The following is a 20,874-nucleotide window of genomic DNA, read 5'->3' on the forward strand; positions in this document are numbered from 1 at the left end:
TCTCTGGTACCATGGAATATTATTGCAATGAAAAGGGAAGATTAATAACTGTCTATGTTCCACAGAATTCTGTTTATACACTATTCTTAGAAATTCAGGAGATTAAATAGTTTTATTTTCACAGGGTATGATACCATCACAAGGTAAGAAAGGAAGCACAGATCATCAGTGTAGAGATGAAATTAGTGAATGAAAAACAATGAAATGTGTATTCACCTCTCCCCTTGAAATAAACTTTAATTAAAAATACTTTCTTTAAGCTTTTTGAGTCCCATGTGCTCCTTCAGTAGAAGATCAACAGTGAAAGTATATGCTTCATTGATTCCAATTAATTTATTTAGATGATACAATTCCCCAATGAGTAATGCTTGTACTGGTTTACTGATCACCATCATTCTAATCTACAAAATTAATGTTATTCTTGGGAAAATTTAAACTTGCTTGAGATAATAAAAGAGACACTACAATAAATGATTGCACTGTATTTATTTCTATCCTTAGGCTCCAATGAAAATTCCAAAATGGTCAGAAAGAACAAATTTGTATCTGATAAGACATAGGTATTAAGTCCATATTTGATTTAGGGTGAGGTTAGAGAAAACAAAGAGTTTTTCCTATACCCAGTATTTCTGAGTATGAGTTTAAAGAAAATATGACCTATATCTTTTATGGATATAGTGACTTGACTTCTCCTTTTTTGTTACTTTCACTGTTTCTGAGTTTGTTACAATCTTTCAGGACATTGTAAGACAGCAGAGAGGTGCAGCCCATGCCCATCACTGAATGCACCTATTTCTAAACAAGGATGCTTAAAGTCGCTTTCTGTCCTCTTGCTTTGGTGGACTGTTTGGATAGTGACTAAAAGTCCCATCCAACAATAAAATACAAGAAAAAGATGCAAATATCTATTCTATTAGAATTTTAAATGGTTCTTTCTTGTTATAACATTTACTAATTATATTGCCAGTTTTAGACATTATAAATATCCATCACACACACACACAAAAAAAAAAAAAAACAAAAAACAACAACAACAACAACAAAAAAAACAACCAACCAACCAAACAAACAAAAAAACTCTGTCTTTTGTAAATTTTATAAATTGCAGGAATCCCTTTCACTATCGTACTTAGTTTACAGATCCAACTTCTTCAGTAGCCAAATATCAGATACAAATATTTTTAGAGACTTAAAGCAGAATTTAAATGTATGTTGTGCATATAAATAGAATATTGAAATAAAATGACGCAACAAAAGCCATGTCTTCAGTTTCTGTTTAAACTGAGTGGTTTCTCACTGTCTGACTTTGCCCTAAATACACAGTTATGCTTCTCAGCAAAAGTGCAGATATTCTTCTGTGTTAATGACAAACAAGGAAGTAATGAATCCATTGCCTAAATCTGCTAGGATGATGTCTGATTGAGAAAAACCCTGGATGTGTACAAGCAGGATCAAGGTTACTAAAAAAAAATAAAATATGATATTTTTGATATTATTGATGTTTTTTGATATTATTTTGATTTTTTTTTTATATTATTGTAAAAAGTAGCAGCTAAAGGGCAAAAGGGCATACACTTTCATGGAAACCTAGCAATCATAGAGCTGACAAAGTCAATGCATCACAGCTGTATCTTTCATCACCGAACTAAAACTTCAAGCTAAAGCTTGAGGCTCCTGTTGAATCTATGACAGATAGATATGCATATCTTGCAGAAAGATATGCAAGACTTGTGGGATCAGAAAGAGCCTGAATCTATATCTGAGAGGAGTTTACAATGCAAGGTGAATGATCCTGTAAGAATTCCTTAATCTGTAAAGCAGTAGATTGAGCTGTCTACTTGGTTCAATAGTTTTAAACCACAACTGTCACTCCAAAAAGAGACATAAACATATTATTTTGTGAAGTGTATGCATGTATTTATTTATCTATTTATCTATCTACTTATTTAGAGCAGGAACTCTCATTCAGTTTTTTAGAAAAAGTCTTTGTGTGAGCATTCAAATATTTGAATCCTAACGCAGCTCTACACTGCTGGTTGGATTTTAACAAGCTGGTTGGATTTTATCTCAATGGTTCTCTAGGAACCAAAGTTAAAGCAAGTATCCCATTACTTCTCTGCAGTCACCTCTATTAATCTACCCTTAATTAATAAAGGGTAGATTATTAATCACTTAAATATTTACAACATCTAAATCACTTAAATATGCTTATAATATCTAATAACATTTCTTCCAGAACTAGACAATAAATGTTTACCTTTTCAATTTAGGAATCCACTTGTGTAGTTGTAGGACATGTCTATTACATCACTAGATTTTAAATGCCTATAACAGAGAAAGGCATTTAGATTGCCTTAATTCTCCTGACTTATATAAGCCTTTATTTTAGAATAAAGTACAGTTTTCCCAATATTAACTAAAATCTGAACACAGATCTAACATTAAATATTGTCAGGCAAAATTCAAAATTTACCCTTACTGAAAAGACTTTTCAGGGAGTAACATTAATATAACAGAGAGAGGAGGAAAAAAAAAAAAAAAAAAAAAAAAAAAAAGGAGGGGGAAAAATAATAAAATATATAAGAGTAAATTAGGATGAATTCTATACTTGAGGCAAAACTGAATTTGCTGGATATGCAGAAATAATTTGATACACAGCTTGAGACTTGTAGTTTGAGATTTAAATAAGAACTTGATCTTATCATTCTTTTCTATCATCAAATTTTCCAGCAGGTGTTCAAATTACTTCCACCATCTCAAGAGCTATAGGGTATGCAGCCCCAGGATATAAGCACTGCTATCCAGTAACTTCATCAAGTGACTCACAACATGAATATTATCTAGCTCATCAGGTAACCCACTATCTTTGAGAAGCAGTCTGACCTTCCTCTCAAAAGTCAACATGTAGGTTTCCTCAACCTAAAAACTGTGTAACTGTGGTGCATATTGTCCTTTTAGAGCTTACATCCTGAAGCTCAACAGCTACTCTGAACTACAATATAAAGGAAAGAAAAATCCTTTACTGACCAAAGGAAGCACAGTTTTTATAATAGAAAATGTCTCAAAAGCATCTAGCACAATTAAAGAATTGTGATAACTATTTCCTATCAACCAAACAACACATATTTTTATATATCTATTTCCTTTTACTTTACAGAAAGTCCAATTAGTATTAACAAGCAACATAAGCCTTTCACAGGTTTAAGCTATGGAGTAATAATCCATGCCAAGTGCCATAAATGGCTGACAATTCAATGTGGAAAATTAGCACAGCACAATTTACACCCTATTGTGTACTTCTGCCTAATTTAACAGCAGGAACTCAGTTCCCCCTGTGTGTTTCTATAAACATTTAACAATAGAAGCTTCATTTTACAGATTTTCCTTCAAAATAAACCTGATCAAATCCTTACTGTGACAACAGATTGTGATAGAGCAGATGTACCATAGGACGTGAAAGTTCACTAACTGTCAGTCAAGATATGCAAAGTGGAGACTGAAGAAATGCAGTAATGGCATACTGTAAAATGATTAATTCAAACGTCATGTGAAACATACCACCAAAACACCAATGAAAGGGAACATACCTACTATCCTTAAAGTACTATTGATACATTTTTCTTTGATAGCATGTCACCTTCCAGTAGAACATTCTGTTTAATCATTCCAATTTAAAAATATTAATACAATAGCAATGTCATCTCAGAGGCCATTACACAACAATAAAAATAATTAAATATATGGAGTATGTTTCATACAGATGTTTATCAACAGAACAGATGTTGTTCTGTTGTTGATCTGTTCTTCTGAGCAATGCCATTCGCCTTTTGAAGTGGAATAAAGATGTAACTCATCTGCAGCAAAGGACAGTGGCTTGAGTGACACGCAAACCAGCTACCATGACATTTGTGTGTAGTCTCCTTCATAAAGCTTTCAAATGTTATGTTTTATTAAACAAACTCAGTGACCAGAGTTTTTAGAAGTGATTTTAAATGAGACTGTTCTAACTGCATAACTTTAATCAAGCTGAGCAGTAGCTTATTAAGCCAGAATATAAAATGGTATTACATAGCTGATCTGATAACACTGCATGTATTTCTTTTTATTAAATGATATCAAAAGTAAGAGAAAATGGGTATACCCACCTGTATTTATGAAAATCAGTGAGAACATACATATGCTGCAAAACACTGGGATTCAGAAAAGCCGAGTACTGCAGAATGTGACACACACAGCTATAATCCAGTTTCTTGCCTTAATGTGGCATCAGTTAATTATGTTTTAAAACTTAACGTTTTAAAACTTTTAAAACTTAAACATTGTTTTAAAACTGAATTAAATACAGTTGTGGAGCTTGAAACACTGCTCAGTAAAGACATAAGAATCTATGAAATAGGCTAAGATATTAGTTCCAAAGTAATATCTTGAAGTACTAAAGCTGCATGGATTCTCATAAACTGTTAACTTTGCCAAGGACAGCTACCAATTATTTTCTCATAAACATAGGGAAATTCTAGAGGGAAAGATTCTTTTAAAAATTAAGATTACTTAATGAGAATATCTCATCTTCTGTGGAGACAAGACAAATCTTTCAAAAATACTTATGATGTCTGTGGATAGAAAAGAAATAGTGTCTTACTTAAGGACTATATTTTTTCCCCCTTTATCCTTTTTCTGTGAGGTCATCCTTGATGACAAACGGAGGGTAATAATTTTTGAATTTGTCATAATAAAGATAAGAGATGCAGCATGGATAAAGGAAGTTTATATACATTGTTCCGCTAAGATATTCCTATCCCTGTTCCATATGTAAAGCTTTCTATCAGGGTTGAGAGACTGACTGGACTGCAGTAGTGTCTCAGGAAAGACCTCTTTCTTTCTTACAGCAACTGTACTACCCTTTGCATAGCAAAGGAGAATTTGGAAGCAGATCTGTTGAGATACAATGTTCATAGCATGTTCATAGCATGAACATTGTATTTCATGTATTTAATGAAATATATTCATTATATTGCATTGTATTTCATTTCATTGTGCATGGACATAACATGTTCATGTTGAGATGTAATGTTCATGGCATGAATGCACTGAGCTGAGGCAGGAGATGGCCTGCAGTCCCTGTTGAAGTAGAATAACAAAATCAGTGTTACAGATCCAAGAGGGAAATGTGAGAATGAGCAGAACAATCTCTGTGGCTGAGAAAAGCAGTGGTGATAATGTGAATCAACACTGTTGTACATCAACAGCTGCATTAGAAAAAGAACCATAGGAAATAGTTTTTTGAACCTTTGAACCAATGAGAGATGGGCAGGAATTCTCCTTGTTTTGATAACATGTGTTCTCCACTGTGGAAAAAATTGCAATACACACAAAGAATACCAATGCACTCCTAGTATTAGGATACTTGTCCTTTCTTGGAAAATAAAACACCCGTCTTAGACAGCATGCAGGGAAGTAAACTGTTCTTTGCTCTTCTCTTGAAAGTAATGCCTACAGCATTTGGTAACCTTGAGAAGAGAAAGCTAAAGGTTGCATGAAGATGCACGCGTCTGCTCTGCTTATATGCCTCCTTAAGTGCTATACCATTTTTGCTGTCTTTGTTTAACATAGAGCAAAAGTAGATTAATTTTCAAAAACAGGATTTTATGAAACATCATTTTATTAAAATTATATTCTTTTATTTCCCCCCTGAAGCTGGTATTTATTTTTTTTTTGGTAGTTAATGCTGTCAGTTTAACCGGTATGCTTGAATCACAGGTGGAATTTTCAGCAGCTATGGAAATTAGCCTATTAAAAACATAGAGATTCAGATACTGTGTCAGGTTAATGCTCAGATCTTGAAAGAGATAGCAGACCTAAACTTTCAATAGTATAATGGAAAAGATATGAGAAATAAAAGAATATAGCAGTTCTATTTATATTAATTGTAGGCATTTCCTAACATCGTGTACTTGTAATACCACAGAAGAGAACCATTTTGTGCAGATTCTTTGATTATCTTTAAACCTTGAGGCTTGACTCTTTTCTCTGTAGTACAGAAGCAAGAGGCTATTTATTGCATTTGTCAACATGTATGTGAACATAACCAGAAGCCAGGAAAGTAGAAAATCAGTTCCCTGTTTTTGCCAGGGACCGAATTTGCTTTGTACTGCTAGTTTACTGAGTAAAATAAGATAAAGTGGAATCAGAAAGTTCAGACTTCCCCAACTGCAATTTAATAAACTACGTGTGGGTGCAGGAGGAGGTGAAATCAAGGTAAGAACTAAGTTTTAATTCTAAACACAAAATTGCACTGCATATCTAAAAGAGATGTATTATGATATGTAAATGAGAGTTATAAGTGCAGTAAAGTCTCCAGTAGTTGGAGGCAATACATTTGGTTTCCTACACTAAGAAGAATCAGAAGATTTTGTAAGAAGGGCTATCTAACGCTGATTTTCCTAGAAGCTACCAAGTAGATTTTCAGCTGACACCAGAATATTCACAAACTCACAGTGGCTAATGTAAAGACTGCAAAATGAAAAGAAATTAGGTAGTGAAGTACATGCTCTGCTGAGGTACAGTGTATTTTCCTGCCATTTGGAAAGGCTTTGCAGGAAAATTGATGCTGTCTTTCAGAAGCCCCCTGCCTGATGATGGCTCTCACAGGAGCTGACATTTGCTGTACTCAGTGTAACACTGGTGATGAGCTCCAAGAAGAGGAAACAAACCTACATTTCCTGTTCCATCTTGGCTGATCAAATAAAGAAACCTCTGGATGAAACCCTGAAATATCATGCCTCTCTGCTCAGAGGTCCTTATGCATTTCTGTTTGGTATCATGGAAATTTTGTCTACTGAAAATACATAATTTTAAACAGAAAGAGAAAAATAGAATAGTTAATTTGGAAGAGACCTACAAAGATCATCCAAGTCCAACTGCCTGACCTCTTCAGGACTAACCAAAAGTTAAAGCATATTTATGAGAACTTTTGAACATTGACAGGCATGACGCATCAACCACCTCTCTAGGAAGCCTGCAACAGTGTTTGACCACCCTCATGGTAAAGACATTTTTCCTCATGCTGTCTGACCCTCCCCTGGCACAGCTCTATGTCGTTTCTAGCATCTTGTCATCGGTTCCCAGGGAGCAGAGGCCGGCACCTCCCTCTGCTTCCCCTCCTTGGGAAGCTGCAGGGAGCAGTGGAGTTGCCTCTTGGCCTTGTTTTCTCCAAACTGGACTATCCAAGCAACCCCAACTTCTCCACAGAGAACATGTCTTCCAGCCCTTTTACCAGTTCTGTTGCCCATCTCCAGATGTTTCAAGTACCTTAACATCCTTTTTAATATTGTGGAGCCCAGAACTGCACACAATATTCAAGGTAAGATCACACCAACACTAAATATAGTGGAAGTATCACCTCTTTTGACCAGTAGGTCATGTTTAAGGCATCACAAAATACAGTTTGCCCTTTTGGCTGCCAGGGCACATTACTGGCTCGTGTTGAGCCTGCCAGCACCCCCAGGTTGCTTTCTGCTGAGCTGCTCCCCAGACATTTCTCTCCTGGTCTGTACCTGTGTCTGGTATTACTGCCTCCCAGATGCATTGTTTTCAGTGTCAGATTATTAAAAAAACTTTTTTTCTCAATTAATTTCAGGTTTTCTGTTAGATATTCTATACTTAGGTTCTATATGTAGCTCACACATGGAGGAAACTATACTTGATTCCGAAATGTTGCTGACTTTTTAATTTTTTACTACCTTGAAGTGTTTGTTTCACCAATATCAGCTCAGGCAAGGGGAAAGTTTATTTCTCTCTTTTCTCACAGTCTTCTTGAACAACATTTTGTGGTACTCTTCCATCATCTTTTGCATAATCTTTCCACCACTATTAAACCTATTAGCATCATTCTCAGAACTTCTAAATACTTCATGCTGTCCATGGACTTTTTACTTTCTTATTGGCGTTCATCATCCTTGAACTTTTGATTTCCCATAAATATATCTTATCTTTCATTTGAAACATTTAGATAACACCGTCAGAGTAACTTCCACACCCATGCAGGTTCATTTGTTTCTGCAATGTAATGCCAATTGATGCCTGTGCTATGTTCTTCTCTAAATCATGACTATATTCACAAAGGAATTCTGATAGGATCAGTTCCTTGACCCTAATTTGACAACCGCCTTCCCTCTTTTACCTTTAACAATTAATTAAAATCCAAATATATAGAGAGATACTTATATAAATGATGGTAAACTCTATGGAAAATTTTGCTTAGATAGATGCAAGTGTAAAATCAAGACATTTACAAGTTTTTTAGATAATAGTAATATCTAGAAGTGAGAACTATATTATTCCCCTTAGTAGATGAGCATTTAGCAAAGGAGGATATTTGAAAGAAAAAGTTAAATAATGAAATTTATTTTTATTTACCAAGAATCTATCTTTAATATATACAGTGAAGAAATTGAAAATATACTGGAGAAATATTATTACTAAGGAAGAAATGAAAAGACGCATGATCAAACCATCCTTTTCCACTTGTACTCATTAAATATAGAATTCTAAAAATGCTTAGTCAATAGATGATTCTCAATAAACTGACTTTATTATTTTCACTACAGATGCGTAGAAACTATCTGTCAAAGTTTGTCTAATTACTGCATCTTATTGAACGAGATGCATCAGGTGTACTAAAAAAAAGGTAATATGCTTGTAACTTTCACTAATTATCTTAGATTATATGGATATATAAATAATTTTATATAAAATACATATTTTTATTAAAACTATATTATACTTTCCTGTAAGGAAAAATATGGTAGTAAAATCATAACCAGATCAGCTTGAGTTCAATTTCACGATGTGCTTGCAGAAACAAGTTAAAAATAGCTATTCTAATTCCTAAGAGAAAAATATTTAATTAAAATAAATGTCAATAACAAAATTCAAGGTGATAATTTAATATTCAAATAAATGATATGATAATGTAACAAAGAAAAATGCACATTCCTTTCCTGCATATCATATTAATGCCTGCTGCATAACAGAAGACAGAAATTAACCTTATATCTGTGTAATTTTTTGTGACACTTCTCAGAAGTGTCTTCTCATTTATTTCCTACCTCAAAAAGCAGTTATATTTAAAAATAATAATAATAATAATAAAAAGACAAAATAGAACAACAACAACAACAAAAATACTTTACTTAAGGTAAATCCAAAAAGGAGTAAAGAAGTCTGCTTTTGAAACAAATGTTCCCTAAAATTTCAAGATATTCATGGATCAGTAAGCCTTTTCCTTTTCTAGTATTTGATGGACCGTGAGACCTTACATCCTAATCTGCCTTTCTCTTCTCAGTTTAATACTTTGGCTGACTTCCTTGAAATGGTCCACAGTAATTCCTTTCAAAGATAGTGATTGATGCTGATGAGAAAAGAACACATTAATTACAGGCTGCCCTGGCAGATAACATGACCAACAAGCTACTCAAGGCAAGAGTTATTTTTGCTTTCCTTTGGAATTCTAATGAAAAGGAATTGAATGCTTTACTGACCATACATGTCAAGAGTTCAAAACCAGCAGATATTTCTGAATTAATGATAGCTTGGCCGAACATTATAGCAGTTATTTATATTTTTGTTGTCATTTTTATAGTAATAAAAGCAAGGAAATAAATTCAGAGTAAATCAGAACAGTGAAATATTAACTTTTTTGTTTACTAGAAATTTTGTCCTTCCTTTGAGATAGGAACACTTCTTTGCCACTGCCATCAGACAATGTTATATGAACTGTTCTGAAAACGCCCAATTGCAATTGTTAATTTTGATTTCTGAATGCAGCAAAAAACTTCCCCTTGGTGACACCAGGAGGCAAGGATGAGATATTTTTTTCTAAAAATCTAAGTGATTGTAGCGCAGATGAAGTACTGAAAATCAAGAGCAAACAAAAACACCTAATTGTTTATTATATAATTAAGTAATTTATTCTGACTTTATTTATACATACTCATAAAAATATTTGCTATAGTTATTATTATTATTCATTTGTTATGATTTGTGGAGAAAGAAACAAATAAAACAATAATGTCTACCCCTGCCTTCTGAGTTAGATTTGGCAAAATTCCAGATTAATAAAGTTGGACCAGAGATGTGTAACTCAGATATAATGTTGACTGTCTAAAGATGTGGTGTAAGAGAGACAAAGCACTTTTATTCCTCAAATGTGTCTTCTTGAAGTCAAGTCTGCATCTCAGTGCTGTACATATTTTTCTTGTACATGGAAGCAATTTATTCCTCTGGATAAATCAGAGTTCTCCATTTCCCGTTATTTTAAGTTTCTTAAAATGAAACACCCATTATGCAACAGTTGTGACACAAAACACAAACTTAAACTTAATTAATTGGTCTAATTTATTAAAATTACTTTATTAAACTTACTTTGTTATAAGTACCCCACCACAAAACAGTCACATTTTCAACTGCTGATTTGCACAGTACACTTAATGGCTTTACTGTGGTATGGGACTATGTTCCAAATGAGTCTTTGATCACTTTACAGCGTACTCAGCTTTAATGTGACATTTTTTATCTGTGCTTTGTTTATATGGTTTTGTAAAATATATGCTGATCCTATCAAGGAGATGTGACTGTTGCCCATTCTTACTATGGCCTCTAGCAACTACAACCTCAGAACAGTAGTCTTTCAACTTTAAACTTTGAAGTCTTTCTGTCTTTCAACTTTGAGCTGTCTGTAGGTTTACTTACTTTTTAAAAAAAAATAAATCTGATTTCTCAAAAGAAAAAAGCTCTATTTCTTTGTCCCAAGAAACCTTTCTCAAGGCATTGCAATGCCTTCCAGTAACATGAGAGTGCCAATGGATGATCTTGGAGACAATCAGATGACGTAGTTTGTCCCCAAATTTTCCTACTACCTGCTCCATAACACTGGATAAATATTCATTTTTATGCTTTCATTAGACAAAAGACTTCATACATTTTAAAAATTTCAGAAGAACACTGATTAATAATGGCTAACTCTCTTAAGTATAAGACTCACAGTCCTGCTTTTATAATAAAATAGGTAAGATGCAATCTGAAGAAAATGAGTATAAATATATGTGCATCAAACTTATGTGCATTAAACTTTTATTTTTTTCAGCTTGAAAAGATTAGGCATGATCTTACTTTTACCAAACATTCCAGTTCATATTGACTTTAGGAAAAAAATAAATATATGTGTGTGTGTGTGTGTGTATAAAATATATTTATATTATGTTATGTTATGTTATGTTATGTTATGTTATGTTATGTTATGTTATGTTATGTTATGTTATATTAGAATATATATTCTATATGTTATATATATATATTATATACATATATTCTGAGGCAGCAAGGTACTCTCTAAAAAACACCTATCTAGAACACTTGAGCTAAAATAATGCACAGCTATTACACAGTTAAGTACAGATGAAATAAAAATTATGAAATAAAGTACCCCAAATTTTATTTTTCTTACCTGCTGGTTTACTGGAAAATTCCTGTTGATTTTTTTAATCTATAAAAGTGAAAGAAGAAATAGATTAAGATCTCAACCACTAGAAGAAAAATAAAAATAAAAATAAAAGTTAGGTTTTAAAGACATATCAGATACTTCCTTCCAAACTGTGTAAAGTCCTCTACAGTATAAGAATGAAAACCATAGTGAATAATGAGACATAATAATAATAATAATAATAATAATGATGATGATGATGATGATGATGAGTCACTGTGTAGTTTATTTTGCTTTTTCAGAATATAGGAAAGGAGAATATTTACAAAAATATTCCTGAATTGTACAACACTACCTATTTTTCCATTTTCTGACTAGAAGCTCTAATGTAAACTAGATTATTTAAGTATAAAAGTAATTCAGATCAATTTACTGCCATTCACTAAGTCATCATGCTTTAAGAAAATACCGTTCCGTAGAGAATGATGAAAAATTGGGCTGGAATAACCTTTGAAACATCACATAGTCTATCCTACTAACCTAGATGCAGAATCAGGTGTGCAAATTTAGTTTTGGTAATTGTTCAAGTAATATAAAAACATTAAGCAATATCACTAGGTAAAATGTAAACAGTAACCCAGTCTGAGATGCAAGATTCATAAGGAGTTTGTATTTTAGCCCTGCAGATCACTGACTCCCTCTAAATAAACATTGCCAGCTACCTGACTCAAAACTGTTCAACACAAGGAGAATTAGGTGTGGAACATACCCATTCCTGCCATTAGTATCAGAAATAAACATATTATCTGTGTTTTAAAAATAAGCCTTGAAATCCTTTGAGCAAACCTAGCATATCTACTATCTGCATTCATGACAGATACTTATCTCTATTTTTTTCTGCTCCATTATGTCAACTTTTCACAATTGCTTTTCTAGCTATGGGTTAATGAGAAAATAAATAAATAAATAAATAAATAAATAAATAAAGACCTTGTCAACAATGATTCAATCGTGTAGCCAACCATGCCCTGATACCACAATGTAACATTTACACTGCTTCAGCTAAAGGTAGGAAGAACAATGCTTTTAGGATTAGAAGATCTTCTTAGAATTCATCTTAGAAGAATGCCTATTGAACTTTATTCGGTGTTTATAATTTCACCTCTGAATAACTATATGCAGGGTTGTGAATTACACCATGTTTTGCATACTTTAAAACAGAATATTTATTACAGTGGTAACCTCTTTGCATTCTTCATGCAAATAATAAGCAAGTCTTTAAGTCACTGACATCCCACAGTTTGGCTATTCAAGGATAATTCTCACTGTCAAGAATATGCTGGCAAGCAATTTCAGTTGGTTTTCAAATGCACCCTGAATTAAAAGTGTCATAAGAACATTTCCACCTTCCCTTCAAGCACGTGCATCAGCTTCAGTTTCCTCCTTTCCTTAACATATAAAGGAAAGGATCTGGGGAGCTATGGCACTCCATGGACAATGCATTAAAATAAAATGAATACACACTTCAGCAGATACCATCTTACAAAATTTCTCAAAAGAAAATATAGATGAAAAACTTTATTATTATTTACGTAAATACAGAGGGTTCAAGATTTTGGGGATTTATTTCTAAATTTGGCATGAAATACTCCAGCATGATAAATCCCTGTTTGTGCTAGTAGGTACTATTAAAATCCTTGTCAAAACTGTGTATTTCCCTCTACTTTAAGCCAGGCTACAGCCTGTGAAAAATTTGAGTTATGAAAGAACATGGCCAAGAAAACAAGATTTTACTATTCTTAACAAAATACTGAAAATGTCTTAAGTGGCAAGACAGGTACATATGAAATACTTTGATAATATTTATTTTTAATTCATATATAAGGACTTCATTTTTTAATAGAAACTAAGAACATCAGGAGTCTCTGTGGACTTTAAATACTCCTACGAAATCTAACTGCATGATCCAAACATCATTTTCTCATTCATGGATTTCCATCTCATTTCTTAAAGTACAATCTAAACACCTGCATTGCCTAGCTGTTTTACCTCTTGTTGCTTTGATGAATTAAAACAATCATGTTTATCTTTCAGGTACTACTGTGAGGATTTATTGTAACACATTATTTTAAAGTATGATAAAATTTACAAAATTCATTACAACAGTTCAGTTCTACCTGGAAGTAAGAATTATAAAGTCTGATTAGTTTGAGAAATCCCTTAACTGTTTATCATGTAACATCCTTGTTTTGGCTGGGATGAGTTAATTTTCTTCTTAGTAGTTGGTACAGTGCTGCGTTTTGGATTTAGATTGAGGATAATGCAGATAACACACCAATGTTTTAGTTGTTGCAGAGCAGTGCTTACACAGAGCCAAGGACTTTTCAGCTCCTGGTGCTGCCCTGCCAGCGAGGAGGCTGGGGGTGTGCCACGAGCTGGGAGGGGACACAGCCAGGATGGCTGGCCCAGGATGGCCAAAGGGATATCCTATAACACAGGGTGTCATGCTGAATGATAAAACTGGGGTTGTTGGGTGGTTGTCTAGGGTGTGTGGGAGCAATTACATCATGCATCACTTGTTTTGTATATTCCTTTACCATAATTAATACTTTCCTTCCCTTTCTGTTCTATTAACTTTCTTCATCTCAACCTAAGAGTTTTACTTAAAATTAAAATTAAAATTAAAAATATTCCCTCTCCTGTCCCACTGATGGGGTGAGGAGAGAGCAAACAGCTGTGTGGCGCTCAGCTGTTTGATGGGTTAAACCACAACATGCACTGATTCACATACACAAATATTGGTCATTCCATCAAAACTAAAAAAGCTCTAAAATTAGATAGCAGAAGTCACTGATCTTAAGATTATGAGATACACTGTCTTGAGAATATGGAAGGAAAACCATTAAGCAACATTGGTCTTTCCAACATGTTACAAAATCCACTGAATAAATGTAATCCACAGATAATGCAGATCCACAGATCCTTAGGAATCAAAATGTAAAGGTAAAGTTTTTTGATTTAATTTGTGAAAAATATATTTTTTTCTGTTACTTGAGATAGATTATCTAAAAGACAAATGTTCCTTCAGTCTTCCATAACGTTATTGAACTCATAATAAAACTATTAATTATCAGGTACAATAACGGGACACAATGCTATGCAACTAATGCCACATGAATAATGTTTGTTTTCTCCAGAAGACTAACAAAGGACACCAGGTATGATACACTTCAAACACAGATGCACATATTTTGAAATAAAACACTCTGCAGATACTACGGTAAGGGGAGGGGAGGAGAGGAAGAAGAAGGAGAAGAAAGGAGAAAGGGGAAGGGGAAGGGGAAGGGGAAGAGAGAGAAAGCAGGCACTCTGAGAACATCTATTAGAAAGACCTGATTAACCAGAGCAATAAAAATCAGGAGGTGCACAAAAAGAGACAAAGGAAGCCAGTAAGCAAATTCTGTTCTGAAAACTGAAGACATCCATGCAGAAAGCATTATGAAAGCTGCATTTAAGCTAACAAGAAATACCTGCGTCTACATTATGTTCAGCAAAACAGGGGCTGAGCACTTAATTCTATTTGGGTTCAATTTCCATGAATGTCAATTAGGAAGAAAATTCTAAGAACCCCCTCAAAGTAGTTTGGGATTTGGTGATAACCTAATCCTCCGAGGAGGAAGATGAGATCAAAAACAAACTGTCCACAGGATGCTGTGTCTGACTATTAACTAGGCAAGCGCTATTGATAAAAGATGAAAAATGAAAGAAGAAATGTTAGCAGCGAGTATCTTAGAAGAATGGTTTGAAGTATAATTGATTGGGATAGGAGGACAAACACATCAGGCTATGTATGTTTTGAAAACACAGATGGGCAAATACATTAGGACATCATAGCCATAAAGACTACTGGACAGGCAGATGATATGAAGTCAAACAAAGAGAAGAATGAACCACAGACATACTCAGATAATTCATGCACTAGATGTTGCCACAGGTGGATATTTTTCACAATGATGGCTGTGCCAGCTCCACAGAAGAAACAAAGAAAGGGCACAAGAGACATCACTCTTCAGCAGGGTGAGCAGATGAGCAGGATTTGGCTTCAGGTGTATGTGCTTGGTATTTTATTTTATTTTATTTTATTTTATTTTATTTTATTTTATTTTATTTTATTTTATTTTATTTTATTTTATTTTAATTTTAACTGCTTTCACGCCAGAGAAGCAGGAAGCCCTGCAGGAAGCAGAATATCCCTCCATACTATCATCTTCTTTGTACCTTATTTCTGTTGTCCTGCTGGCATGATTAAGCTGACAAAACTGGGTTTTAAACTTTCACATTCAGTTGAAACTGAATTGTTCATTCCTCCAAGAGCTACTATTTCTGACTTTCTTTGAGCAAATAGCACTACAATAACTACTTTCAGTTCCCATAAGAATTATACATTTCATGTATAATTTCAAAACTGCTATTTATTATGGGGCTGTTTGACCTTTTTACCTATTTATTTTAATCAAATCTGCTATTCCAATGTAATCACAGAATCCTCATGAGATGATGAGGAAATGTGCCCTTCGATGAGCATATTCCACCCTAAAGACTATTAAGGGCAATATGATTTAGAGTTAAGGGCACCAATTCCAGGTTTTTCCATTTCTCAACAATTCAGATAGAAACATTTGTTTGTTTGAAAAGTCTCTGTGTACTATGCTTGCTTTTAACCCATTCTCTGAAAAAATACATTGCAAATTAGTGGCTCAGCAGGTCTAATAAGCTACTAGGAAATATCTTTAATGACAGTGTGGGTCTCAGGTACAAGGTACAGAGGTACAAGGGCCTCTGGAAGAAGCAATGATACAGTAGGTGTTTGTTTTCAGGATAGAGCAATTGACAAGAGACCATTCTCTCTTGGTACATTTGGAACGACCAACACTGAAGGGCAATGTTTGGAGTGAGAGGGCACCAGCTTCTGCTCAGTATTTTCTTGACTTAGATGGTAGCTAAGATATTCCCTTCTTTTACATGATTTGGTCTATCTTTTGCTTGCAGTGTGTAGATGTCATGTAACTGCAGGTATCCTCCCTTACCAGAAATTTTCCATTAAAAATAATCCTTTACTATTTAATTTATACCCATCTTATATCTGGATTTCCCCAAACAATTCAGACTTTGGAGCCTTCTTCATCAACTGTTTGTATTTCATAACAGCTGACTTATATTCATTAAGAGATAATTAAAATATAACAATTTGACAAGAACGTAAATACGTTAAATAGTTCTTAACTTTCTCGTGTATTAACGCAACAATAGAGTGCATACCAGTGGGATGTTAAGTGATTGCAAACAGGTAGCAAGATCATTACAGATTGGAGCATTTTTGAAAAAACATGAATCCATGCTGTGATAATCTTATGTTAATGGATGAGGAAGAAAGAGCAAATAACACTAACATTTGGAACTGATAATTGGTTAGTCCTTGCTATTTTTGTCCTTGCTAAGCTTTGGTTTGTTCAATGTGAGCTGTAAGTTGTGGTAAGGTGAAACTTTGTTATCCAAGAGTATATATGCATTGATAACTGCAGGGAATTAGAGAAAATTTGAAAGAAGCATGCAAAAATTCACATGAAACACATCATACTTTAGCGCATAGATTCAGATAGGTGTATAACTGCCTAAGGGCTGAATGTAGAACTTCATGCTGGTTTTACGAGCTGAAAATTTTTTTAGAGCCAAAGCTGAAAATCCATATTGTATACAATCTGCCAAGTGAACTCTCAATGTGTTCTGGAAAATGTGGGAGCATAGGAATGATTTACTACAGCATTTACATGTATGTCTGCTTTCTGACCTATCAGGGATGATGCCATTCTCTATTTCTTGTTGATCAGATTTTACCTGCTAAATGGTTCAAGGGATAGGAAGATTCATTAGAAACACTGCTATGATCTCTAGAATTTTCATGACTAACTTAGATTTTTCTCAAGACCAGATATGCTGGACTGCAAATTCACTCAGACTGAATGAACTCATCACTAAATTCCTATAGGAAAGAAAAATAATATATGAATATTATGTAAAGGTTAAACTTGTTATCCAGAATAGTCAGTAGAATCTAATAATCTAATTAGTAATATATCCATTCAAGGTCAGTTTGTCATCTCAGCAGTTTAGACCGTTGAAAAATGTAAACGCATACACATGACCTCTGTTTTAGAATCTTTTCAAATAGATCCCCATAGGCTGAAACATTGTTGCTATGGTTTCTAGATGATTATATATATGACTAGATTATGTATGTTTCAACATATATTAAATGTTAAAAGAAAACAAAACAAAACAAAACACTCTTAATAATAATAATAAGAAGAAGATTAAAAGAGATCAAATGCATTTAAAGAATATAATTAAATCAGTGTTGGCATGATTCAGCAAGCCCCATACCAGCTGACTAACAGAAGTCCCAAAATAGCTGTTGGCTGGAAAAATGAAGAGAAATATAACCACATTTTTGCTATCAGCAGATATGGTACTATACAGATCTTTGTTCTGGGTCAAGATTAGCACTTAAAATTCTCATGGATCACCTTAATCCATCTAGAAACTAGAAATTTCCTTTGAATCCTATCTATACAGAGGAAGAAAAGACCCCAGTGAGTCTTGAGGTCTTGTCTGGAAAGAGCCCAGTTGTACATGCTTCCTGGTTAAATTTTTGTACTGACTGACCTTGAATTAGCCAGTGGTATAAAATATACAGAGATATTTTGGTGAGCTGCCCATACATACATTTTATAAATACTTTTCAATACATAAAGGATGGTTTGCTGGCTCATAAATGTCCTTCCCACTCACCACACTCCTCCCCCCCAACAAACAAACAAACAAACAAAAACCACAACAACACGCAAATCAGTTGATTACACAAAATCCTGAACAGAGGTCTTGAATTGATGCGGAGAACGAGTTATATTGTATATTGTAAATAATAATATACCAGATTATGTTATCAATTTTTGGTATGTGAGAACACGATCAAAGAAAAAATGGCCATCTGAACTATGATTCCAAACTTGCATACCATCAAATTTCTTTCATTTGTTTCCTCATCAGGAAGGGCTCAGTGATGCATTGAATTCTAGCAGCATAGCAGTAACAGATGAATCAAAGAAATATCAGATTTCTGTCTATTACATGAAGCTACAGTGGAAACCCTAAAGACAAAAACCTCAAAACCTAGTCTTCACACGTCTGTGATGTTCCAATAACAGGACTGCAACTACTTTTACTTAAAAAGTAAATAAAGTGTTTTATTTAACAGATGAATGGATTTACTGAATCCTGAGATATTTAACACTTATTCCTAAATAAAATTTTCGGCATTACCTTAAAGACAATATTGCTATTGAGTTTCTTTACAGAAGATAATTGTATTACAAGCATACCTTTTTCACAATAGTTAGTCTCCCTAATAGCGTCATTAAAATGCCAGAAGTAACATGCATGTTAGTAAAGACACAATTGAAAGCCATTGACTGAAAAGGCTGTAATGGTTCCATCTCAAAGGGAGAAACATCTGTATCCCTACTGAAGATTTACTGGAAGAACTTTGAACAGAAAAAAAAAAAAGACTTAGAGATACAAGGAGCTTTTTTTTTTTTTTCCCAAGTAATTAATTGCAGGTAATTTAAATGCTCATTGCAGTATGATAACTGAATTTTCAGTCATACTAAAAGTAAATAAATAAATAAACGAATAAAAACTGCTTGAGAAACTCATTAGTAAAACAACTACTCACAAAATAGTGAGATATATTCCTCTTGGGCACCTCTGAATACTTCATAGGTATTCAAACCCATTTTACTTCATGTTAAGAAAACATATGTAGATTCCATGGTAAAGATGTAATTTACATAGCAACTATTAATTCAGTCTTCCTCTGAAGGTATCAGACTTCCATTTGAAATACAGTTCTTTTAGATTCCTCCAGTTAATCTTTTTTAAAATTATAAATTCTATGTAACTTTTACTCAAAATATGTTCAACATAAACCTTTGATATCTTCTGGATATCCACCTGGAAATACTGCATTCCAGAAACTACCAGAGGCCTCCAGAACACATATTTCATTATTTTTCTCTGTATGCTTAATATTCAAGTAAAAAATTAGTTGAAATTCCACCTATTTTTCAATATGTTTTACTAGGTTTTTGCTATATCCTTTCTCTATATAATCTTGCTTAAGACTTATGTTTAAATTTAAATAGAAAAATTCTATGTATTCAAAACTCATATTGCTGAAAGAAAGATAAAACAGGAAAACTAGTTCACTAGTTGCAAGAGAAAGCTTGGCACTAGAAATCTGTAATTTGTTTCCACAGACTATAATCAAGTTATTGTGGGATCCTAAACTTTCTAATGTCACAAAATAAGTTTGTTTGAAATAATGTGTTTGAGTTATTATATTTTACTTAACTTTAATTTGACTGAGAACACTAGAATATAACATTTAAACTTCAGAATATGGCAGGAGTAGCAGGTCATAATGACTGGTTTAGTAGATGACAAAATGCAAAAGAAGTTGGTACATCCTGAACTCATCATGATATCAAAATGCCAACACCTTGGAGATTCAATATACCTACACTTGTCAAAAGAACTAGGTTAAGGCAATGAAAAGAATTAGATCTTGAAGTAAGAGCACACTGAAGAAAACCTTGGATCACGCCCCTTCACAAAGCTGTCTATTCAAAAACACATGATAAATGCTTGAATACTTGCTTGAATAGTGTTGAAGAAGAAGATAAATGTGTGCTAGATATGATTAAGAATTGTCATTGATTCAGTCAGAAAGGTTTCTGGAGCTGGAACATTTTTTTTTTCTGAAGTTAATATGTAGTTCACAATGGTAAGTGTAGTATATAAGATTAATATTTATTTAATGCATTGAAATATTTGTGCTTGTTATGAAACTGGGATGAAAACAAATAATAGACAATATGCATTTAGAAAGTAACAAGGCTGGGTGTTTTTGTCATTTGGAAAGTATTTATATTATAAATTCAGGAATTCATAGCAGCTAATAATGTAGTGAAAGTCATGAAAGAAAAAATCAAATTTAAAAATGAATATGTATTGCATGCAAGTAGTGTTCAAGTGACACAGAACATGAAGTGATGAGATTGGTATTTAACAAGGAAGGATTTAGATGGCTGAGTATCAGGGCTGCAGCTCTTTAGCCCACCTGTTCATCACAGTTACTACCACAGTTATTACTGGGGTGATTTGGCCTGGAGAAGAGAGGTTTTCAGGGAGACCTCATTGCAGCCTTTCAACACTTAGAAGTGGCTTATAAGAAAGATGGAAAGAGACTTTTTACAAGGGCATGTAATGATAGGACA

At 33.6% G+C, this 20,874-nt stretch overlaps 1 protein-coding gene across 6 annotated transcripts in view; it reads right to left on the reverse strand.

The window, feature by feature from the left end:
* Positions 1 to 20,874, reverse strand: part of SNTG1 (syntrophin gamma 1) — a 351,164-nt gene that overhangs the window by 71,597 nt on the left and 258,693 nt on the right. For all 6 annotated transcript variants that reach the window (XM_084511328.1, XM_084511327.1, XM_084511323.1 and 3 more), the window contains one exon: positions 11,504 to 11,542. In XM_084511328.1, coding sequence (XP_084367454.1) covers positions 11,504 to 11,542 — 39 coding nt within the window. The remainder of the gene's footprint in view (positions 1 to 11,503; positions 11,543 to 20,874) is intronic.

The sequence above is a fragment of the Aythya ferina genome (genome assembly GCF_964211825.1).
Source record: "Aythya ferina genome assembly, chromosome: 2".
NCBI classification, from domain to species: domain Eukaryota; kingdom Metazoa; phylum Chordata; class Aves; order Anseriformes; family Anatidae; genus Aythya; species Aythya ferina.